At 40.8% G+C, this 24,693-nt stretch overlaps 1 protein-coding gene across 3 annotated transcripts in view; it reads right to left on the bottom strand.

Moving 5' to 3' along the window:
• Nucleotides 1–24,693, bottom strand: part of LOC117288441 (tight junction protein ZO-1-like) — a 70,348-nt gene that overhangs the window by 6,271 nt on the left and 39,384 nt on the right. For 2 of the 3 annotated variants that reach the window (XM_033769304.1, XM_033769303.1), the window contains exons 10-23: nt 14,660–14,849; nt 14,005–14,104; nt 12,864–13,083; nt 12,424–12,581; nt 11,283–11,333; nt 10,654–10,749; nt 10,057–10,154; nt 9,083–9,299; nt 8,293–8,390; nt 7,492–7,710; nt 6,059–6,749; nt 4,722–5,787; nt 3,953–4,161; nt 1,321–1,383 (exon numbers count right to left, since the gene is read on the bottom strand). In XM_033769304.1, the coding sequence (XP_033625195.1) occupies nt 1,321–1,383; nt 3,953–4,161; nt 4,722–5,787; nt 6,059–6,749; nt 7,492–7,710; nt 8,293–8,390; nt 9,083–9,299; nt 10,057–10,154; nt 10,654–10,749; nt 11,283–11,333; nt 12,424–12,581; nt 12,864–13,083; nt 14,005–14,104; nt 14,660–14,849 (3,476 nt within the window). The remainder of the gene's footprint in view (nt 1–1,320; nt 1,384–3,952; nt 4,162–4,721; nt 5,788–6,058; nt 6,750–7,491; nt 7,711–8,292; nt 8,391–9,082; nt 9,300–10,056; nt 10,155–10,653; nt 10,750–11,282; nt 11,334–12,423; nt 12,582–12,863; nt 13,084–14,004; nt 14,105–14,659; nt 14,850–24,693) is intronic. The other variant, XM_033769306.1, reaches the window with a different exon arrangement.

Consider the following 24,693-nt stretch of genomic DNA (forward strand, 5'->3'; position numbering starts at 1 on the left):
GCAGCTCTATGAAATTGGGCCCTGGTTGGTAGAGCAGAATGCACTACATGTACAGTGTCCTCCCCGACTTTTACAAAGCAATTATGAGAGCAACTATGAATATAAATATGAATAGTAAACTTGCGGGTACAACCATGGGTAAAAACTCTTTTGAAGGAGTGGTGGCTCTGAAAAGAGCCGGTTTGGTCTCGACGTTTCAAACAGTATACTCTGCTCGTCTTCAGCAATCACGGTTAAGTGCCTGACTCAAGGGTACAAGTGTCATGACCAGGATTCGAACCAATACTCTGCTGCTGACAACACCAGAGCTTTGGTCCGCTCGGCCACGACACAACTCTTTAATAATGAAGTGAATCCTTATTATGGTTAGCACAAGAGATGAAATACTGGTACCAAGCTTTTCTACATCTATCGTTAGTTCACTTCAAATTTATGTTCATTTATGTCAGGTACAGCATTGATGATGATGGTAAAACTACTTCAGTGAATAAACTCTTTGGTTCAAATTTCACATCTATTAATTGGAACATTTCAGTTCAATACTTTTAAGGTTGAACAAAGAAAACACAACTTAAAAGCAGGACTTGAACCTGCGACCTCCAGATTTTGGTGCAGGTGTTATCAAACTGAGCTATCGCGCACGACCTAAGGTGATCCCTCTCTTGCCACTACCAAGGGACCAGTTTCATAGAGCTGCTTTAGCACAGCAAAATTATGCTTACCAAAATATGGTTACCAGCCACAATGCTATTTCTCATGTAAAATCTGTGACTGGTATCCTACTTATTTCTATTAAGCAGAAACTTTTCAAGCAATATTTTCTGCTTAAGCAGCTTTATGAAATTGAGACCAGGGGTGGATTTCACAAAGGTAGTCCTAACTTAGGACTAGTCCTAGGCAATGCTAAGAGATAGGACTGGTCCTAAGTTAGGACCAGTAACTCATCCTAACTTAGGACTGGTCCTATCTCTTAGCATTGCCTAGGACTAGTCCTAAGTTAGGACCACCTTTGTGAAATCAACCCCTGGATTCTATTGGAAACTTTAGTGCGATCCCTGACTGACACCCCAGATCATACAGTAGGGAGATCACAAACAATAGCCCCTTAAATATAATCAATGCTGTACCTTACAGTTCTATAGTAACACAGCAAACTTGCAAAAAAGTCATAAGCAACTAGGCTAGGCAGAAGTTTGTTAAATCACTAAGCAGCATAACATGAATGTGAGAAAGCACACCAGTGAAACAATCTTGGCAAAGTGTTAATGCATCAAGCCCAAATAGGAATATCCCCCAATTAAGGACTCCTGACTTGTGTACCTAAATAGATTCCAGCCTCTAAACCGTTTGGTTTATCTGTAGTAACTGGGCAGAGATCCTCACCTGGGAAAGATTGAAATAATCAGGATGTTTGAAACATCCGGAAATCGACATTGGATTGTAGTCAAACTATAACTTCAGGTATTTCTTGTTATAATTTTTCAAATACATGAAAGGCATAGGTTACTTAAATATTATTCGATTGTCGCAAAGGATGTGATAAAAGTTAAACCGCAACAATTTATTTCCTATTTCAATGGGTCCATGCGAAGTTTAATATTAATGGCAAAGCAAAATGATGTTTTTGATTTAGAGTTAGTTTAATAATGGAAACATGGCCATGAAAACAATTATTGAAAATACAATAACACTAACATGTGAAAAAAATTCATTTCAAAAGGTCCTCTTTTTTTTAATATAGATACCGCTTAAAATCTGGGGCAGAATAATCCCTAATAGGAATACACAATCGGAGAAGCATAACTGACAGTAACATTTCTCAGATTACAATTTTCAGGCATAAAAACTAACATCTTGATTAACAACCCAATTACTTCATAGTGAAGTTTTTCTAAAAATGCTTTTTACTATCAACCAAAATGTTTTGTTGCCATTGAGTTTAAGAGTAATTACCAAATGTAGACCTTCCCTTTAAGTAATGGTCAACGCAGCAAGATGAATAATTTAATTTTAAAGATTAATTTTTAGTACAATTAGTGTCGTAACATGCTGGGTAATTTTTGCAATGCAGTCAAGTTGCCATTCTTTTATAATTAAATAAAAAAAAAATTAAAAAAAATGGGTAAGCACGCTCACAAAAGAACATAAATTTATGCCCCTGGTATTTTGCCTTGAGGACTATGGGGCTTTTGTCCCCTTGGCCTTAAACTGTCCTGAAATGGCTCTCATGCCTGAATTCTCCCTGGTTCTCGATCCAAAACCTTCCAGTTGTTGTAGTATTACTTCTATCAAACAAATTTTATGGCTGAAGGAGTTGATGTTTTGGGGTGTTTTCTTTTACTGAAATCTTAAAAATCATAAGATGTCACATGACTGTTCTTTCCTTTGCTGCTCGTACCTTGGAATCTTTTTAGTAGAGGAAGGATTCAATGCTGACAACGTGATTTAAAGGAACACGTTGCCTTGGATCGGTCGAGTTGGTCTTTGAAAAGCGTTTGTAACCGTTTTTTATAAAATGCATATGTTAGAAAGATGTTGTAAAAGTAGTATACAATGATCCACACAAACATGCCTCGAAGCTGCACGGTTTTCCTTTTTCCTCGTCGACTAACACGGTCGACCATTTATGAGAGTCAAATTTTTGACTCCCATAGATGACCGACCGTGTTAGTTCGCACAGTAAAAGGAAAACCATGCAATTTCGAGGCAAACTTGTGTGGATCATTGTATTCTACTTTTAAAACATCTTTCCAACCATATGCATTTTATAAAAAAGGATTACAAATTCTTTTTATAGACCAACTCGTCCAATCCAAGGCAACGTGTTCCTTTAAAACTGTGAGCACAATTTAAAAGGGAATGATGGCATCCTCATTTCGGCAACCCCAAGAGTTCTAGTGAGCTTCTAAAAACAGTGTCCTCAGCGCAAGAAAGTTAAATCAAAGAACATGGTTTCTGAAGAAAACATTTGTTCAGGCCTGATACTTCACGGAGGCAACGGAGGCGATTGCCTCCGTTGCCCCTTGCCATTGCCTTGGTGCCCTTGAAATGCTCCAATAGAAATTTACAACTTTCTCATAGGGTGCCCTTTGCCAAAGAGAAAATGCCTTGGTGCCCTTGCCCTTTCAAAAACGAAGCATACAGACCTGTTTGTTATTTGTTTTTACCAGGCGAACGAAAAGAACTTTATGTCTCAAAATTCTCGTCCCTCACTAAAATAAATTGTACGGTGTATCAAGTAGATATCAGACGGCACTACACATATTCAAACTTTTCTCAGTGTATCAGAAAAAAAGGCTATTCATTTCTACTTTTTAGTGAAACTTTGCAAAAAAGAAATACAAATGTTGATATCCACACAAGAAAAAAAAAGCTGATGGAGAAGCAGCCAGCAAACCTTAGCACCAAATATTTTTCTGATAAAATTATTTTGATTTGTAGGGAGGACATGCCAGTTTGCAAAAAAAAGCAATCGCCACGATACCAGCCATGTTTGGTTGAAGTCAACACAGCTACGTACAATTCCGGCCATATCTCTTTGGCCCCTCGTGCCCCCTTTCAAGGTTGGTGTCTTCCCATCAACCTTGAGCAGGGGGGACGGGGAGAGAATGTTTATTGTCAAGGGAAACTGGACAGGAAATGTCTATTGTCATGTTGGGAATTGTTTGCCAAGCACTTTGGCTGGGATTGTAGTTGGTTTAGGGATTTTTTTTAAGAATTAAACCGACGACGCCAAGGTTTGCAGTAGGAAAACAAAAGAAGTATCAAAAGGTTAAAGCCATCAGAAGAGTTGCTAACAGACAACATTTGCCGATGGGTTTGTGGTTTTTTCTTCACCAATGCATGGTTTTGTTACAGTTTAAGAGGGGGCAGAGGGCACTCCAAAAAAAAAGAAAAAAATCAACCTAACCAAGAATGGATTATTTCACACCACAGATGTACTAATAATCACCTTTATCCTTGTCCAGCGGGGGTAGCATGTTGGTGTCCTGACAGACCTTGAAGAGGATTTCCTGCCTGCCGCCCTCGGGGAGGGCACCCTTGGGGATGACGATGCTCACCCCTGTACTTGTCGAGGACAGCACCCCTCCGGTGCAGTCAAAGAAACCCCTGACTGTGTCCAGCACTTCGTGTCCCTCGTCAGCATTTAGGCTGTCCTCGCTACGATAATAAAAGATCAGAAAAATTGTATGCTGCACAGTAACTTGAGGACAATTGCAGGCGCTGGTCGCTAGCAAATATTTTTAACTACCAGGCTCTTATAGACGATGTGACCTATGTTTACATTCAAACCGCCCTCTGTTGACAAAAAACTGTATACGTCATGTTTCGCCGGGCAAAAAGACGCGTAGTCATGGTAAGATTGCATACACTTTCTAGCTGGCTGCCAAAACACAAAGGTTTTGCCCGGCGGTATGCCCACGAATCATGTTATGGTTTTTTAATGACGTCAGAGGTCACATCGTCTATAGCGAATGAAACCCGTGCCTTCATCCTTATGGACTATGAAGGAGGTGACCCTGTTTCAGCCCCAGCTGTAGGTGGCAACGTGTCCCTGGTGACAGTTGGTATGGGTCCATAGCCCAAATCTGGCCTTGTGAGTTTGGCGAAACCACATGCGGAAAGAAAACTGTGGTTCAAATGAATAATTGGAAAATATAGGTCTTAAGATGATAGTTCAATCTTGGGACAGCAGAGTTTGAGTAAAAGAGTGTTCCTACCTGATAGGGATTGACCAGAAGGACGCAGCATTGTTGTTGTCCTTCTTCCTGCTGTTCCATCCCTTGGGTGCATAAAGGTTCTCCTGGTACTGCCTTCCAGGTGACTTGGATCTCTTGAAGAAGGCCTCCCTGTACTCCTTGTAGGACTGCCGGTCGTAAGGAGCCGCTCTGGGAGCTGGGTCTGGCTTCCCTTCAGAAATGTTGCTGTACTTGTCCGTGTCTGATGTACCAGAGTCAGACAACCCGTTGGGTGGCTCCCGACTTGGAACCTCTTGCCTGGGCTCTTCCCATCTTGGGGGTGCTTCCTCGGTCTGCGCTACCCGAGTCAGTTCCACAGTAGGGCTGTTCCTTCCCTGGGGGTGCTCCCACCCTCGAGGGCTCTCCCGCACCTGGACCTTCTGCAGCTTGGTGTACGCATCTTTCATTTGCTTCCTGAAGTCACTGTTAGAGGGTGGTTCTGAATAGTCTGTGCTCTGGGGCTGGGCCATGATCAGAGGCGGGTCTCTCTCCCCGGACTGGTCCCAGTCATCAAGGCGACCCATTTGCGTCACCGTGTGAGACTCCACATAGTTGGACTTGATGCTCACCATCTTTGGTTCGGGGCGTTTAAACTCTGGTGGCGGCTCCTCGGGGCTTGGTCTGTCGATCCCGCTGTCAACCTGGGCATATGGGGACTCCACCATCCAGGAAGGCGGGGCACTCTCCTGAAACTCTACAGGGCGTGGTGCGATGATATCAGGTTCGACCTGCCAAGAGGGGGCTGCGTCATCAGAAAATGACAGTCCATTCGTTGGGCGGGAATACTCAGGGGGGTCCAGACTTCGAGGGGGGTCCAGACTTCGAGGGGGTTCTGGTCTTGGAGGGGGCTCCGATCTAGCTGGGGGTTCTGGACGATCCTTCTGCACTTGTGCATAGACTGGTTCTGTAACGTGCTTTGGCTTTGGGGCAGGAGGAGCAGCACGAAGGACCGGCTCCTCCATCAGGTTTGGACTATCAAATTCTATACCCCATTGGAGGTCACTTTCTCCACCAAATGTAGTCTCCATCCTTGGTTTCTCAGGAATAGCTGAGGGCAAAGAGAAATGGTTTCAGTTAGTAACTTTTACAAACTTTTATTTTCATTAGCTAACAGTTCGTTTCTCCTGGATTATCATCTCATACAAAAACAATAGTGGTAAGGCCTTTTGCTCTAGCAATACAAAGGTCATGAGGTTGAATCCAACTGAGTGATTCACCTGTGATTTTTTTTCCCACAGAAGTACAGAGTATAAAGTGCTTAATACACATTGGTGTAAGGGTTAAAACAAATTCAAAACAAAGAAGCTGGAAAAACATACGTGGAGGGCTTGTTTCTGTGACGACGTCCTCCTCAACCCCAAACGTTGTCTCTTTCACCCCAAAGGTGGTTTCTTTAGGAGGAACTCTGGGTTTAGCTTGAGGAGCGGCAGGGGGAACCGTGGTTGGTCGGGCGACTACCGGCTTGGCAGCCACTATTGGCTTGGGAGCCGTTACCGGTCGCTGGCCTCGCTGTGGTGGAGCATCAAGTTGAGGTAGCTTAACAGCCCCTGGTGCGGGTGCAGGGCGAGCACTACCTGGCTGCGACGAGGCTGCGTTAATTTTCTCCGCCCTCATCTTTGCCTCCTCTTCCTTCGCTTCTTTCTCCTTCTCAATCACCTCGCGTCGCCTCATGTGCTCCCGGCGCGATGGACGCTCTGTCGGCGTCCACGTCTTCTCCAAACGGTCCGAGTATTTGGACCGCGAGTCGACATTGTACTTATTGGCATTGCTCGAATCGTCCAGGTCTTCGTCGTCGAAATCCGACTGGCGTCCGCGAGACTCCGAGCGGCTGAGCGATGGGAAACGACCCAAGAGGCCACGCTCTTTGCTGGAAGGTCTTGGCTCCGAGCGTTGTTTGTCCGCTCGTTTCTTGTGGCGGGGACGACTGCTTCGAATTACAGGCTTGACTTCTACTTCCTCATCTGAAGAGTATTCTCTGGTCGGAGGGCCCACTGCTAAAACAGGTAACTCCTTCACAACACAAGAAGAAACGGCAATCAGTCATATGAAGAGTTAAAGGGAAGGTAAACGTTTGGTAATCACTCTTAATATTAGTGGCAATAAAAACTTAATGAGTTAGAAGTACAGCAGCTTTCGATAGTATAAAGCATTTTAAAGTTATGTAGTCATGAAAAAAGTAAACTGTTTGAAACGTCGAGACTACACTGGACCTTTTCAGAGGCAACACTCCCTCAAAGGAGATTTACACATGGTTATACCCGCAATTTTACTACAGTTTCTACCTGTTTATCCACACCATGCAAAGCTTCAAACAATCCGTATACTTTACCTTAAAGACACTGGACACGTTTGGTAATTGTCAAAGACTAGCCTTCACAGTTGGTGTATCTCAACATATGCATAAAATAACAAACCTGTGAAAACTTGAGCTCAATCGGTCCACGAAGTTGCGAGATAATAATGAAAGAAAAACACCCTTGTCACACAAAGTTGTGTGCTTTTAGATGCTTGATTTCGTGACCCCAAATTCTAAATCTGAGGTCTCCAAATCAAATATGGGAAAATTACTTCTTTCTCGAAAACTACATTCATTCAGAGGGAGCCGTTTCTCACAATGTTTTATACTATCAACCTCTCCCCATTACCCGTTACCAAGAAAGGTTTTATGCTCATAATTATTTTGAGTAATTACCAATAGTGTCTACTGCCTTTAAAGTTTTAGAGCTAAAAAAATCTCAAGAAAGCAACTTACCTCCTTCTTCTCAAAAGTTTCCTCGGGGAAGTTATAGCTGTCGTCCTTGTACGTATCGGTGGGCGACACAGGCTCAAAGTCAGATTCCACCATGCTGTCATTGGCCACTGATCTGGAGTCATTAGTGAAGACGGACTCCGCGTCGCTCTCGTAGTCAGGTGGGAGGGTCAGCTGACCAATCACGTTCAGTGTTGTGTCTTCGTCAAGGTCTTCCCCGATCTGTAGGATTGAAGTGGTTACAATTAGGAGATCACAAACACAACATTTATAGTCGGTAGTGGTATCTTTCCTCTCCTTCCACCTCTAGGACCCTGGTTCAAATCCCAGCGGGGGCACTACATGGATTTTGTTTTCAGTCCCTACTCGGTTGCCGGGGTTTTTTCCCTGGGATAATTCTCTAGGGATTTCCACCCACATCTAAACACTGAAACTTCCTTCTTTTGTCATCTCTCCATAAGGTTCTTGATCAAATTTGCTTTCTCTGAAAATCCTAGGCTTCACAACCAGAATTAATCAATATAAACAAAAGTGAATTCCTTTGTATATAAAAGCTCCCTACACTTAGCCTGAGCCACGACTTAAGGCCCAGTAAAACTGCAGTGTTAACGAGAACGATAACGATAACAACGCAAAGAGAAGGCATGCTGTTGGTTGAATTGCTCCGCACAGAATACGCCCACGGTTATTCAACCAAACGAGGGCGTGTATTGATAACGTTTTTGTTCTCGTTCTCGTTATCGAGGCCTGTGTGACCGGGCCTTTATTGGACATATTAGGCCAAAATTGGAAGAACCATCCTACCTTTGCCTCTGAGATCCAGATCTTCTTATTCTGTTGGATGTGGACTGCCTCTTTAATCTGACTGTACCACATACTATCTGGGTTAACCGGTATCATGGCTGAAATCAAACACAAATACAAAACTCTTCTTATTAATATTGATGGTTTATTATAATTTAACTTTAAATTTTTTAAATAATTTTGTGTTGAAAGGAATACATAATCTTAGCTACTTCAAGTCGCACGCCAACTTTAAACTGGACTCGCCTACGGCACAATGTCCAGAACACCATCAGCATGCCCCCTTTTTTTGTTTAAGTCAGATGACTGATCTGAATATCCACCTGGATATTCCATTGTGTAGCGTGCCGAAGGACAAAAGGTTCTGGAAATCGTGCTCATAATATCCCTTTTGCCGTTGTGCAATCCCGGATTCCAGACCTTAGTCCTAAAGAAATGTGGCATTCAAAATTGGACAAGCTGCCACCATTGTTTGTTATTGTATTCTCCTCAATGGGCAGTAAGTCTGAGCAGTCTGAGATTCCACACCAGCAGAGCCAAAGCTGTTGAGCAGAAAATACCGCTTGACAAATATCTTTTTATTCATGTACTTGTAAGCACAAACTTAGTTTAGTCACAAAAATGTAAACTTTTTCTAATTTTTGCTGGTAACTCTGTTAAGCAATACTTTTGATGTGCTTAGCAAGTTTTTATGCGTATAGGCTTGAAATTAGGCCCTGATCAGCTCCATGCCTGACAGATTTTCATCCTTTTTCCTATAGTTATAAACCATATAATATTTCTTCTATACCTGTGAAAACATAGGAGTAAAACTTCTTCATTTTCTTTGCCGTCTGGTAGTGTTTGCGAGACCCTTTGTTCTCCACCCCCTCCCCAAGGAACTGTCCTCGGATCGCTTTGACATGGGCACGGCTCTCGGCGTTCAGGAAAATGACGATGGGGTAACACTGGGCGTAGTTCAGTTGCTCCACGGCATTTGGGGTGACGTCAAGCAGACAGTGTTTGCCCTGGGGAATACAACATTTTAAATAAATTGATGACATGAAAAAACTGTTTACTAAGGCACTCTGCTTTGGTTTGAATTATGCTCACAAAGGAGATCTAATCTTCAAACGTAAACCTGAACCCACAACCGGGGCGCCGGTTAAGCGTAGTTGTTTCTTTCCTCACCTTCCACCTCTAGGACCCCGGTTTGACCAAGAATGGGGTCCTGGTAAGCGTAGGGTCAGGGTTGCCTAAAATGCATACTATACTGTATAGATCACATTGACGTTGACTCCCAAATTGGTGTGACCAAGATTATTTTGGTGTTGATGTCAGGTGCAGAGGCCAGTGGTTGGGGTGGGGATCACCTTTGTTCACAAGGCAAATCTTATCTCCAAACAACATGGTATGTCGTGGCTGTGCAGCCTAGTTTACCGGACCCGAGCTCTGGTGTTGTCAGCAGCAGAGTGTGGGTTTGATAACAGATCATGATACCTGTGCTCTTGATCAAGGCACATAACCATAATTGCTGTGTAAAAAGTGGTGGCTACACTGGATGGTGGCGATTAATTGGGTCCAAGATGCTATCGGCGGCGTGGCCAGGCTGCCGGGAGACGGCAGGGATCTTGGCACTATGGGGAAAGGGCACAGCAAACTTGGCCGTAATATTTTGTCATTTTCAAGGGGCATCACGGCCACTTGAAGGCGGGACTGCAATGGCTGTCATGGCCACAGTGAATATCCAGCCCTGGAACATCTAAAGAGAGTAGGGCTAGGCACCTTATCCATGATGTCCTTGATTGCATGCAGTTTGATGGATCCCTGTGGGTTGACGTGCATCGGCTCGCCAGGTCTACTATCCAAAGTGTGGTTCATCACTAGAAAACAACAACAACAACAAACATCATGAGCTTTGAGGGATTTGAGGCATTGCATGGTGAGGTATCATTATCATTTTGTTTGCGGTAAAACCGTGTGTGTATCTACTTGCTTGGTAAATGATTATGTTCTTGATTATGAACTTGTCTTGCTATATATTCTACTACCGCAGAGTAGATTTTTTCGAAATCCAAATATTTTTCCACTACTACAGGGTAGACTTTTGGAATAAGGGAGATTTCTTAGTACTGAAAAGAATTGTCCTGCTTATTAACTACTACCTGGGCTGAAGGTAGAAAATCAGCAAGGACTACCACTTTGGCTTATTGGATTGAGGGGACTCCTTGTTTTAGACTTCACTACCGCAAAATAAGTTCTTAATTGGTCTCAAACTTTCAACTAGCCGACTTGCCAGTCTCCTGACAATGACTAGAGCAAGCTCCAACGTGTTATAAATGAGGGGAGGAGAACAGGGGGCAAGAAAGAATGAACACCTACGTGGAGTTTCAAATTTATCAGGCATCTCTCTGAGGAGTCGCTCACGGACCAGATCAGACACAGCACCAAAGATCACCACTGGACGAGCAAAACCAACTGAAAAAACAAAATTACAAATTTAGTTTTAAAAAATCTTACGTGTTGGCCAACAGTCAACACCACTTTAAGTACAAGAAAACCTAGCATAGACACTTAGCATACATCGTCACTCTCTCTCTCTCTCTCTCTCTCTCTCTCTCTCAAAAAGCAGCATCCCTGAGGCCAAAAGGAGGCAGATCATTGGACGATTGGCTGTTCTTTGTGCGTAAAAATGTGTCCGTGACTTTAGTGTAGATGTACCTGGTAGTGTTTCAAATTATGCAAGGGGGGGTCATTATGCAATGATAAGCAATTATTAATATTGCACAACAATAACGACATCCTATATGTACATGTACAGATTCAGATTGCTAACGATAATTACATGACAATAAACAATGAATATATTGAATAAGTTACAATATGTGCAAAATTTCTCAAAATGTAGAGCAGCATTTAGCATTTTACACTGATGGGTCTTTATTATCAATCATGCCAATAAACTGACAAAGATGAAGTGCTGAAGATATTTTAATTTTTTGAACACTTACCTTCTCTGAGAACCACACGCTCGTAGGCCGGAAACTTTAAGACTCGACCACCTGTGAAAATTAGCATAAATATCTTTTTTATACAACAAAGCAGACAAATACTGAATGACCAGCACAGGAACATCTAGAGCGAGTTCGGCTGGGTGACTAGACTTAACCAAAGTTGATCTAGATGTCACTCGAGTGCTGTGTGGTTTGACGAGCTAGTCCAACTGGATCAACCAAGCCCCTGGAGCATGGTTACTCTAGTTTCGTCACAATTATTTTGATGCATTGTTCAACGAAAAAGATAGGTATTGTTCAGTACGTCAATAATTTATCTTTGCAGTGAGATAATTACTTAATCAAATTAATGCACTCAAGCAGACAAAAATGATAGAATATATTTGAAAAGGGAAAGGGGGGGAGGGGTTAATAAATCTTTATTGAGCAAATCAATATTATACAAAATATCAATAGGCAGAGGTTAAAGAAAGCACACTTATGTGCTTGGTGTTAGTTTAGATGATCTTCCCGTCGAGGGGGAAATAACACCAAGCTGGCATCAGCAAATCTCTCTCCTACAAACATTGGTTTAACGTCTATGATTATGAATTGCACAAAGCAAGAAATTGTGATTCAGTAACTAGACGACAATAGTTATTCTAGTCATTGTAAAATCAGTGGTTAGCTTGGTAGGATTGGCACCCACAACCTTGTTGCTGTAAGTCCTGCAGTCTAACCATTTCTCAAGATGACCACGGCCCATTTTCATAGAGCTGTAAGGCAGAAAATACTGCTTGACAAATTTCTTTGCTCAACAAAAAATGAGTGGGGCACCAGCCATAACAGTGCAAACTTAAGACGAAACCATAACTAAATAGTAAACTTGCGGGTACAACCATGTGTAAATTTCTTATGGGTGAGTGTTGGCTCTGAAAAGAGCCTGTTTGGTCTCGACGTTTCCAACAGTATACTCTGCTCGTCTTTAGCAGAATGGTGGACTGCTAAAAGTGGTGGAGTTTAAGTAGCGCTGGATGGTTGAAACTTAATGCAATTTTGGCTGGTAACCTGTTTCTGATAAGCAACACTATTCTGTGCTTAGCAAAGTTTTTGTGCTCCGAGCTTTATGCATCTGGGCCAAGGTGACAGAGTTACTCACCAAATATGATTTCGTCCCACTGGTCCTTTATCATGGACTTGGACCTCATGCTGGCCCTCATGCCTAGCCTCTTAAACTTCCCTTTACGCCCATCGTAGGAAACCGGTTTCAGAGCTTGGGCTTCTTTGTTCTGATGAGCCAGGTTTAATTGACTCGCTCTATAATAATAATAAAATAGACACAAAATAAAATCAAGTTATCATAAACCACAAGGAAAACTGACTGGGTAAATTTGTTAATGACTTTGGGGTTGAACAAAGAAAAACTGGCCAGAGTGGGATTTGAAGCAACGTGCTAGCACTCTACCAACTGAGCTTTCTAGCCTATGTTGGCGACACCAGTACGCCAAAACGGAGTTCATTGAAACATCACAAAATCAGGTAAAAGATTCTTTAAAAATATAGTCAAAATCACAAGCCTGCCCCCTTTTTTTTATTTACCTGTTATCATTTGGGATAATACCCCTCTCCACAGGTGTGTTGGCTCGGTCCAGACGGAGCACAAACCAGTGACCCATGACCCCTTCTGGCATGGTGTCCACAACACGGAAGACGGTTCCCTTGGTGAAGCCCATCTCATCTGGGGTCGGGGCTTCGTACACGAAGTGGGCACGAATGAAGAAACGATCTCCGATTCCTCCATGAAGGACAGCCTTAAAAGCTGGGATAAAAATTTAAAAAAACAGTTTTGTAAACAAATAAAAGTAATTTCATACCAATTAATTGGATATCACTCGTTGAAAAGTTTTAAATTTACCGTTTATAATTTAGGAAACAACAAAGGAGATTGTTTTGCCTTCATTTAAATTTGACATCTGTTTTTATATGAATGGCATGCATGAACAAATAAATAACTTTCTCTGAAAGGTTATTTGATGTACACCATCTCCATTTTTGGAAGTTTTGAGGAAATAAAAATATAAATTGAAAAAGAATTGTTGTTATTGCTTGTTGATTGTCAGTACATGTGTTGTTACCATCGTCCAAAGGCTGTGACTGTGCACAATTCTAGGACATGATATTTGGTTCTTGGAAAAAAAAGTAGGGAACACTTTTTCATGTACGACAAGCATGCCTTGAACTTCCCTCTTTGAAGGGGCATAGCAATTTCCTATGGTCAGGGGCACTTCTATTATGAGGAAAATGCAAGTTTGTATTGGAACTTTGCAGAGGGCACCACAGCAACAGCAAAGGGCAGTACAGTAATAGACCGATCCAGTAGGCTCCGCCCACGACGCACGTGTGAGCAAGAACACGTGGGGCTCTCCAATACCTTTCTGCACAACTCTGCCGCGCGCGAAGATACGTTGCGTTGTGATTGGTCAATATGCAATGGGGCGGAGCTTAGCGGATCGGTCTATTGCAGTGGGTGCCGTGGGTTGTTTCGCGGAATGTACAGGGGCTGCAAATTCAAAAGGATTTCAGATTTAAACACTTTGATTGAATCAAGTTAGAAGTTTGTTTTGTACCGAGGATGGAAGTACATGTACTTTATCAGAAATCTTTTGTGTTCGAAGCACAAAAAACAAAACTGCAACGACATTTTCACTTCACAAAGAAAAATTCTAGACAGTCATCTTACCCGAACTCTCTCTCAAGACAAGTTTGACTTCGTTGAGGACTCCAAGAAGTAGAAGGATGACTTCTTCCTTTGTCTTACCGAGAAGATTCATTCCGTTAACCTAAATTAGGAATGATAATATCGAAGTCTATTATAGCGCATGAACAACGTATCTACCAACAAGGTACTCAAGGCGCTTAGGATATATACATTTAAATACAGAAAGAGAGGTTATTGAAAGTTACGAAATCTGAGACCCAATTATTTAGCACCTTAAAAGGGATCACAAGGTGCTACGGTGCATTTAGCAGCCACAGCCACGATCACTGGGGCAAACCCCTTCTCTTTTCGATAAGTGCACTGGGTTATTTTACATGCGTTACACAACACATGGGACTAACAGCTTTACGTCCCATCCGAAGCACGAAGCAATGGTTAAGTGTCTTGCTTAAGGACACAAGTGTCACGGCTGGGGATTTGAACCCACACCGTGCTGATCAGAAACACCAGAGTTTGATTTTGGTGCTCTTAACCGCTCAGCCATGACACTTCCGAATGAGGGAAAGCCATGCTAAGATAATTGATTGTAGAGGAGAAAAAAGGCTGTTCAAAACTTCTAATTCACTAACTTAAGTACGATGGTCAATATGCAATCTTGGGTTTAAACAACACTCACCTCAACAATGCGGTCGCCAACATGTATTCTCTCTCCGTTGTACGACGCGGCGTAAGCGGCGTTACTACCGGGCTGTATGCGCCCAACGTACACCCCCGAATCGTTACCTCCGATCACCTGAAGCCCTACACTCTTGCCCTTAATGAACGACACGGTGCGCTCTTCCCCTTCGACTACCTCGTCCGATATTCTGTGAAGAAAACATGAAATTTTCACAGCATGAATTACCCATTGTTTCCACTCTCTATCTAATCTCGAATGTTAAAGTGTTAATTTCACGAGCATGAAATTTTTTAATCCTTGAAAACGGATAAATCTACACAAAAGACCAAAACAGATCTGCTGATTTTTAGAAGAGACTTCTTTTTTTGTAGCAGTGCCACCTTTTTCAGAAGCGTGGAAAGACCTCAGATCAAGGGTGCAAATTTCATGCTGGTGAAAATTTCAAGTTTTACATAAATCTTTCATTCCCCAATAGGAATTTAAAAAAAACTAAAACTCCCTAACAAAAGGGCAAGGTGACTAGCACATGTACGTTTGATGTGTAGCAACTTTGAAATTAAAAACCACAACAAAATAATAATAAAAATACAATTTGTAGCGCAAATATCCAGATGTTTACTCTGAACAAATATTCGGGAAGGGGGGGGGGGTGGTTTATTTAATTTTTGAGGCCTAAACTTGGCATTTTCAATTTGTTTTTAAATAATATTAAATAAAGCAGAAAATGAAAACCAAAACAATCAATCTCTTGGTACTGTCTGATTTTTAATTTTTCTGTGTCACTTTTTGTTTTTCTTCCCTGGTTTTTAATCCAATAAATATATCTTAAAGGGGTTATTGTTAACTGCAAAACATGAACATGTTTCAGAAGCATTCAACGAAGGAAGTTGGAAACACATGTAAATTGAGAGTAATTGAAGGTTCAACTGATGTCATTGATTATTTTTAGAAGGGGACCAAGTTATGATCTCTGTTGTAAATTGACTGTCCAACAAACCCCTTTATACTGACTTTATTTTGTACAAGAAATTGGCATACATGTATTTCTCAATTGCTAGGAATGTCTCAATTGTATGGTTTTCAAATAGAATCTAGCATATACGTGTAGTGTGTTAGTTCAAAAGGAATGAAATGTCAAGAAAAGTTCCCTTTTGCACACAAAAGTACCAGTAAATTCTACAATTTGTAAAGGCAATTGTTTGCGATTGTGTTGGTGGGAAAAAAAAACAGTTTAAAGGAGGCAGTTTATTAACGGGTCAACAAGTTGCCACGCAAACAAAAATGAATGCTTTGGCAGGCACAAGCAGGATTAGAAGTTTACACTAGACTACGCCATAGGCAGGTGACCTAAGCCACCAGGGGTGGATTTCACAAAGAGTTAAGACTAGTTAGGACGGGTTACTCGTCCTAACTTAGACCTAGCTAAAAGTTTTTAATATCTCCTAGGACTAGAACTCCTAACTCTTTTTGAAATTCGACCCCAGTGCCAGTAAACTCATGACTGGACAAATAATACCATACTAGGTAATAACACCGATTATATCTAAAAACTCTGTCAAACAATTTTCTTATTTTGATTCTGGTCTTGGAAAACAAACTCTGGTCCAGTGAAACTTTTAAATGTATGCGCTCTTGTGAATTTTTCCCTCCAAATTGTGAGTCCTAATAAGATAAATAGAGACTCTCTACCCCAAGACATGTAAAGTTCTTTTTTTTCTTGGAGATTGCCTAAAAAAGGTAGCGGGTCTTGATCTTGTAAAGGACATTGAGGGCACTTGAACGAGGGAAATCTACCTTTGAACTAGAGCACCAAGGCAATGATTACGGGCATGAAAGCAATTGGCTCCTTTGCCCACAGGACATATCAGGCCTGATTTTCCCTTTAAATTGCCTCATACAATGTAACATCAAAGACCTACGTACAAGCCACACTTAATAATAATGAACAACCATAAAAAAAACTAGGCCTGTCTATTTTTTTCCAGATATTGACTTACTTAGATAAAAGAACATTTTTGACAATGATCTTGACAAAAGCAACGGTGTTTATCAGATTAGAGCATTTATTGATATTGTCCAATTCATTTCAAATTACAAAGTACATTTGATGGAATGAGCAGCATAAACATCAGCATTTACAAAAAAAAACAAAAAACAAAAACAGACTTTCTGATTTAAGCTATAAATATTTGCCTTTCAACACTATGATAAACTGACCACTTGAATTTAACACTGGAAAGTTGCTTTTGCTACACTTATAAACAAGGCTTCTATATACAAGGCTTGAATTTGATATTGGACTGCAAGCACGAGGCCAATGATTTCAGAATCCGACCAGGGCCAAATTTCATAGAGCTGCTAAGCACAAAAACTTGCTTAGCATGACATTTCTTCCTTGATAAAAACAGGATTACCAACCAAATTGCCACATGATTTTCAGGATGAGCAAACAACAGCTGAATACCAGTATTAAGCAGTATGCAACAAATTGAAATCTGGTTGGTAATATTGTTTTTATCAAGGAAGAAATTTCATGCTTAGCAAATTTTTGTGCTTAGCAGCTCTATGAAATTGGGCCCTGACCTGACAAGTCTAGTTGTCTTGTGTTTTTCAATTGAAAAATAGTCAGTGTGTAATCATTATGTATCTTAAACAGAAAGAAATGATGTTCAAATGTTGATTGTGGTATTTTTACAATTAATTCCGTTGAGTTTCAAAATATTCTTTTAGTGCTTGTTAAAAAAGAAATTATTTGTTAAATTGCGAGAAAGCTCATGAAGACTCTCTGGGTCCAATTTCATGGCTCTGCTTACCGTAAGCACAGAATTCTGTGCTTACGGCAAGCGTATTTCACCGATTAGCGTCGAATTTGGGCTTCTGCGCGTGCGTACTTCACGTTACTAGTCATTCTATGCTTACAAGGCTACACAGAAATTCGGCGCTTGCTAGTAAGCGGGGAATCGCGATCGTAAGCACAGAATTCGGAGGTAAGCAGAGCCATGAAATTGGGCCCTGGTCTTGTGAAATAAATTCTGGTCAGATAAACATTTTTCTCATCTAGGTCTGTTGTTTCTAACGTTTTGTCGGTTATTATTCGGTTTAATAGTATCTTGCCTCTATGATTTTAATTGGTCTTGTTTCTGTTTAGCCTTTTAGTTTTATTGTTAGGCGCATAGAGGAATCTTTTATTCATAATGCGCCTTATAAATGCTGTTTATTATTATTGTTATTATTTCATTTTATCACAGCATGCAAAAGAAAGATCTCATTTTCCTTTGTGCCGGTAACTCCTCGAGCCGGGCTACGTCCCGTAGCCTTAGATTATTATTATTATTATTATTATTATTATTATTATTATTATTAAAGTTTTCAACTAGCCTCTGCGTGTGTTGAATTGCAGGCCAATACCAATTAGTACAAGTTTCAATGTAATGTAATTACTACCTATAAAAAGCACTACATAGAATGTTAACAAGACCAAAAACTAAAATTCAGGGGGTAAAAGCAAGGCAATACCGACCAAGTCTTTTGTCCAAGTGTGGTACTGAAACAGAATATCCCAAATGAAATTTGTCTATTGCCAATACAGAGAAACCACTCTATGAATGAATCGGCTTTTCAGAGCCATCGCTACTCCAAGAGATTTATCGCATGGCAATATCGCAAACCTCCATGAACGTACCCTCTGTCTTCTGTCTCCACCTTGCACAAGAATTACTGACACACCTCAAGGTGCTTACATCTTACAGATTCGAGACGATACTGTCATCAACTAGAACATTGATGAATACATTAACTACCAATAGTGTTGTAAAAATTTGTTTTTATAAACGTTTTCCTGCTTTCTAAGTGATGTACGCGATCCAGTAAAGCCCGGTGTATACTTCCTGCAAATGCGATGCGAATTTGACGTGAACTCGCGTGAATTTGAAGTCACAACTCTGTTTTTCGCAGCGATTTTCGCGAGAGAGTTGAGCAGAACTCAACCCCTGCAAATTATTTGTGGGGAATTTTTTGATGTCAACATTTAAATCGCATGAAGTATGAACCGTGTTTAATGGCATGGTATCAACCACAAAATTGTGTACGTGTACTAGCACATCCTGTAATAATATCTAGCGCGACAATGAATAATTAATCATATAATTTTACATCATTTTTAATTAGAATATATGTACAGTGAGATTAAACTCAAGTTGGAATACTTGTAGAATTCTGTTCTATGACTGTAATATAGACGGGGTTGTAAATGGTTGCTAAGTTTTATCTATCCTACCAACAAGAAAAAATAAAATAATGTTAGTCGATCTTTGAAGTTTAGGTTTTTATTTCAGCTGTGGAATTTATGATGATTAACACTCAGCCATCAAAATCCAACAGCATGTTTTGTTTGATTCTGTCAGACTCAGGACTGTACACAAGTAAACTGAATGCTTAAATGCAACCTCTTTCCCAATGGTGTAAGGTCTCATCGCACCGTTTGTCCCCCCAAATACTCTGATCATAACCCCAAAGTTTAATTTTGAATTATGCACATAATTATTGGATACTTTAATAGCCCAGTGGCCAATCTGCGATCGCTCAAAATGGTAACCCGCGAAAGACTTATCAAGTTGAAGAGAATCTGGTCCCGTGTCGTTCTTGTGACAAGTCTACACTGTGTGCGGTTTTGTTTTGGGCGTTCCACGCAAATCAGTCAATTGTGGGAAACCAATCAGCATTGATTTTCAGTGCAACCCTTCACTGGTTGGTGACGAGTGGTATCGACAGGGCAGGCTGCCCATGGTAGCGAGGCTGCTTTTTGGGGGATCAGGCTTTTTTATGCCATAATCAGAGTCCAACAGTTTTTTGGGTGCTGCATTACATGGTGTTGGATTTTGTTTGTTTTTGAGTGTAGGAAGAAACCACGGCTACTCCAGTGTGTAAATGAAAACCTAATGCCCATAACTACTATTTGTACACTGCAATGTAGGAATTTATGTATTTCATTTTAAAATATTCGCAGAACAATCAGTTTAAACAAAGAATGGCAGGATTAGATATTAAAATAGTTCTTTGTGGTTCCAATCATATACACATCATCATCATTTTTTTGCTTGCAGAAATTTAAAAAGATTCGATGCCCAAATATTTTCACAAATATCACTAATATATCATAATGGATCAATTATTTATAGAATGAGTCCAATATTTACATATTTTATTAGTATTTAATTAATCACTATTACTAATCGGGGAACAAAGAAGATTAAATAACAAAATTACTTCAAACTATTTTTTGGGTTTTTTTTGCCGATAAGTCTGAATAAAGATGGCACTCTACGGGAAGTTTGGACTACTGAAATATTCAAAATTGATTAAATAATAATCTGGCACCGCTTCCACTAGCCACCACCGCTTCGTGTGTAAGTAATGCTTGCGATGATATAAGATGGCACTTATAATCTTGCCGAGTGATACATGTAGCATCTTCAAGAAAATTCCGATAAGTCAACCCATAGCAACAAAAGGTGTCATATATAAACCTACATACATGTAGCAAGGCCTGTAACACACCCAGTATACATAAGTACATTGCATTTTTTTTACCAAGTGTAAAGATGCGGGTCAAACTTACTTGAAGATAAATTTTTCATCACACGTGCACTCAAGGAATACGGGAAAATAAAGCACGCTCGCGTCCCACATACCTTTCGTTGGATACGAAACGTAGAAACGACATAATTGTCTGTATTCCACACGAGCGTGTTTCAAAACTACAGTAGTACTATCCTAACCTACATGTAGGTAATACGTATCTTAAACTGTCACAGGTTCAATGCACAATTATTCAAAATTTTTGGGCCAGATGATGGCCCATGCAAGATCAGATCACGCGCTGGATGGATCATCACATGATTGGGTATCAGCCAGCGCCCTAATTATATTCCTATTTGGCACGTCAACTCAACTTCACGTGACAGCGGTGGCTTGTGGAATGGTGTAACATGTTACAGTCATGCATCCCACAAAAAATTTAGCTATGATTTGGTGGACAGCTTCAGAATACTGATCAAATATTGTTTTTATACTTAGTTATAGTTAAATTTCATGAAATTAGTTACTTGGTTTTACTAAACACCAAAAACTATACCTCAGATTACATGATGTGTTTATATCAGTATCTTAAAACATAAGAGGTTACATGGTGATGTAACGTGCTACATAAATAAGTCTACATTTGTTAAGCCGCTTCATAAAGTGTCAAACGCCAAGATTTCTTAAAACATGGAAAGGAAACATTGATAACAGACTTGCCATTGATGAAACTTTGCATCACTAGGAAGCCCACTAGGGCCCTTTTCACACCACTCTATTGCAACCCTGGGGAATAACAGCCGGCCCATTCACACTAGAACCACTTTACCCCCCCCCCCCCCCCCCCCATCTACCCCGGCAAGTGGGCATACCCCAGGGAATACTTGTAGTTATCATTACCTCTGCTGTGGAGTAGGTAGGAGTAATTGTAATTTATAAAACTCTGTGGTTCTTAAAACAAAATATTTTTTTTTTTTTCACAGACGATATCTTCCAAAATACGTTATTTTAAAACCGTCTTCGCGTATTCTCCCAAGGATTTCTTACAATCTCGTGCAGCCGGAGCCCTGTGGGGCCTAGACAGTGACAGTGAAAAAGTGCGCCGGGGTAACCATGGGATTAAACAAAACTGCCAGGGCCTCCCTGTGGCTGTATTCCCCGCGGCTGCATTCCAAGGAGACCGTGCGAAAGGGGCCTAGGGAATTTCAAGCATATTTATGTGAGAGTGTTCAAACTCTTAAGCCTCGCCTTCGTAGCATCCTTCTCCAACCCAGACCATGACGACATCCTTGTGTCTCAGCGCTGTGCAAGAAATTGATCCTCGGAAAGACAGGCTCCCCATCTCAAAACAATCTAAGATACAAATACAAGGTTGTCTGGATACCAGTCTACGCAGCTTAGGCACGAACTATTATGATGACAATGATGCTAGACTACACACGACATGTTTCTGAACATTTTCTTTAAAAAATTGCTTTTTCTCAAATGATAAATGTACGTGAAAAAAAAGGGAAGAAATTTTAGAACCCTCATTAATTCACTTTGGGTTTTTTAAGTGCAGTTTGCTGAAAATATAAGTAGACCGGTGCTGCATGGGAATGTGACTTGGTTAAATGTAGAATGAGATTGGGAACCAGTCTACCTCACAAAAAAACAGAGGATCAACTTCTCCCACTTTGCAAAAACGCTGACGCTCTCTCGGCTACAGGCGACGTAGACCCCTGGAATAAGAACCGAGTCATACTCAGGCATTGATGCGGAGCTCTCACAGAAAATAAAGACGGTTTGCTTGCCCAGCCAGAGACGTGATGCAGGAATGCGCACTGTGACCGGCCCTCAATTGACGAGGGAGTAGGTGCGCATGAGTGGAGCGAGTGTTGACGTTGTTAGAGGGCTGTGGAATGCCTGGTGGAGGTCGATTGAGGGAGGAGCCATGAGTTAGAATGAGGTGACTGGCTACATGCATTTTAATAGATGTTACAACACGGATCACCTATTTATTTGAAATACCCTTACACAGTCTGATGATCACCTCGCCATTAGGACAGTACACAATAAATACTTTGATGCGAAAACCTTTTCAGGTAATGTTCTTAAAATGATAAATGGTAATGATCTTTTCATGAAATATGGTACAGTGTATGTACATGTATCCCTTTGCATGCAACCTGTACATTTGCATGTACTTTATTGCATGCAAAAATCATCACTGGTTGCACAAGTTAAAACCAATATACAGTAATGTCGTCGCTGGCCTGCACGCACATCACCCGGTCTACAGAGCATTGATCCTTTGAAACTTTAGCTTTGATTACAAAATGTAAACTTGGTGTTTTGATTTTTATTTCCCCCCCCCCCCCAAAAAAAAGGTGTTAGTATATGTGCAGTGAACGATTTCCCTTGTATAGCAGAGCATAGCTGCTAGTGCTGGGCAAATAGTGAAGTTTGGTATTCGGTTAACCGCTGGCCAACTATCCGAAATTAACCGGATATTCGAATATTTTTTCCCACCGCTAGAGGGCGTTTTTGTTTTTTCCCACTAGAGGGCGCTGTTCGTTTGTGGTCGTCCGTTTGTGAATGAGATCTTATGGGATGTTTTAGACAGTGTCACTCGGTTCATTCATAAAAATAACCAGATCTAATTTAAAGATGGTGATTTGCTTTTGCTGTTGTGATTGACTCTCTATGTGAAGGAAAACTTTCGTAATATTGAACAAAATACGTCGGAAATGTCATTGTCTTAACTGTTTAAGGAGGTGTGCATAGCATAATACTTATTTTATGCTGTTTAAATGGAATTTTATTCATACAAAACATTCCTATCTGCCGGTCGTCGCCCCGACGATCGCGTATAATAGGAATCCGGTTTCTTGGTTGTAATTAGAGGACTGTCCGGTTTATTAAAAGGTATCCGCGCCCCTTGCGAATATCCGGTTAGGTCAAAAACGGTATTCGCGGTTACGGTTAAGACAAATTATATAACACCCAAGCAGATCCTTGCCATTTGATTGGAGGATTGTCCGTCACGTGATAGCAAATAAAAGTACCATTGCACGCTGAGTCACTCGCCGTGCTTTTTCGTTCCATCCGAAAAGTACCATTGCACGCTGGCACGCTGCCAGCGTGCAATGGTACTTTTCGGATGGAACGAAAAAGCTGAGTAAAAACATCACTGCGTGCGCGTGTCTTTGGTAACGCAGCAGGTGTTACTGCAAGAAGGCATAGTAAAATTACTAGCATTCGGCTTCTACAGTTGAAATTGTTTGTTTTGAAAGTTGTTTCTTTCAATCAAAATGACAAAGTTCTACTTGGATGTTATATAAAACAAATAATGAATGTTTTTCATTCGTGCAATGGTGCGAATATGTTCATTCGTTGAAAGCTGGAATGTTCCATTCAACTCGGCTCCGCCTCGTTGAATAGAACATTCCATCTTTCAACTCATGAACATATTCGCACCATTGCACTCATAAACATTCATTATGTGTATACTATTCGCCATTGACCAGATATTCAAATAATTTGCCCAGGCCTAATAGCTGACAATTCAAAAATCACCATTTGCTACTCAATAATTGTGTGCACGAAATCTGTTCAAACGTTCCCTGGTGTGTGTGTGTCAATGCTGAACAAGTGTCTTCTAAGTTCTAGCTGCCATTGACATCAATGAGTCTATCATTATCTTAGACAGCATTTTGTTTACTCTCAGCTGAAAAAGTCGTGCGGAGAGGTGCGTTTTTGACTTGAATTCTTTATCACTCAATAGTAAGAGTAAAATAGTTACTTACTGTTATCTATACGATGTCTGTTTTGGCCATTAACAGTAAAAATTAACAGGAGCAATCTAGAACCGCTCTTTACTAAATGAATCTCACATTACATGTATAAACAATGTTTGTTCATACATTACGTGAACAAACAACTTTTTCATTGCGAAATAGTAAAAGTATAACTGCCAAGCAAATCAAAGATATTTTGTGCAGCGTTTTCAGTTTCTGTGACACTGAAAGAAAGGAAAGACTTTAGAGGAAATCAAGCAATCAGCTGAAAAGGTGAATGTCCATCTTGAGATGAAAGGTTGTCTTCAGCATTGTTTGTGGAAACAGGATGTACTTGGGAAGTGGTAACAGCTGCATCTTAGATCTCAGGGTGATGTCAATGCAAAAAGGTCTACAGGCACTACAAGGAACGACTATCCCTATACATGTGGACAACTGAACACAGTTTGATTGGCTGCATATTGTGCCGCAGCACCTTGTAAACCATAGACCTTTATCACGGTGTGGTCATCTTGATTTTACTCTATACCAACTCATTGTAACCAAACTGAGGCTGGACAAAATATGCCAGTCAATATGTGTTTTATAACACAGCTTGGTCTTAAAATGTCAAATAAGAAAAGAAAAAGGAATTTTGTAGTTTGTTCAGGATTCAAGTCAAGAGAGGGCGCTGTT

Source organism: Asterias rubens, chromosome 3 (assembly GCF_902459465.1).
Source record: "Asterias rubens chromosome 3, eAstRub1.3, whole genome shotgun sequence".
In the NCBI taxonomy this organism is placed as follows: Eukaryota; Metazoa; Echinodermata; class Asteroidea; order Forcipulatida; family Asteriidae; genus Asterias; species Asterias rubens.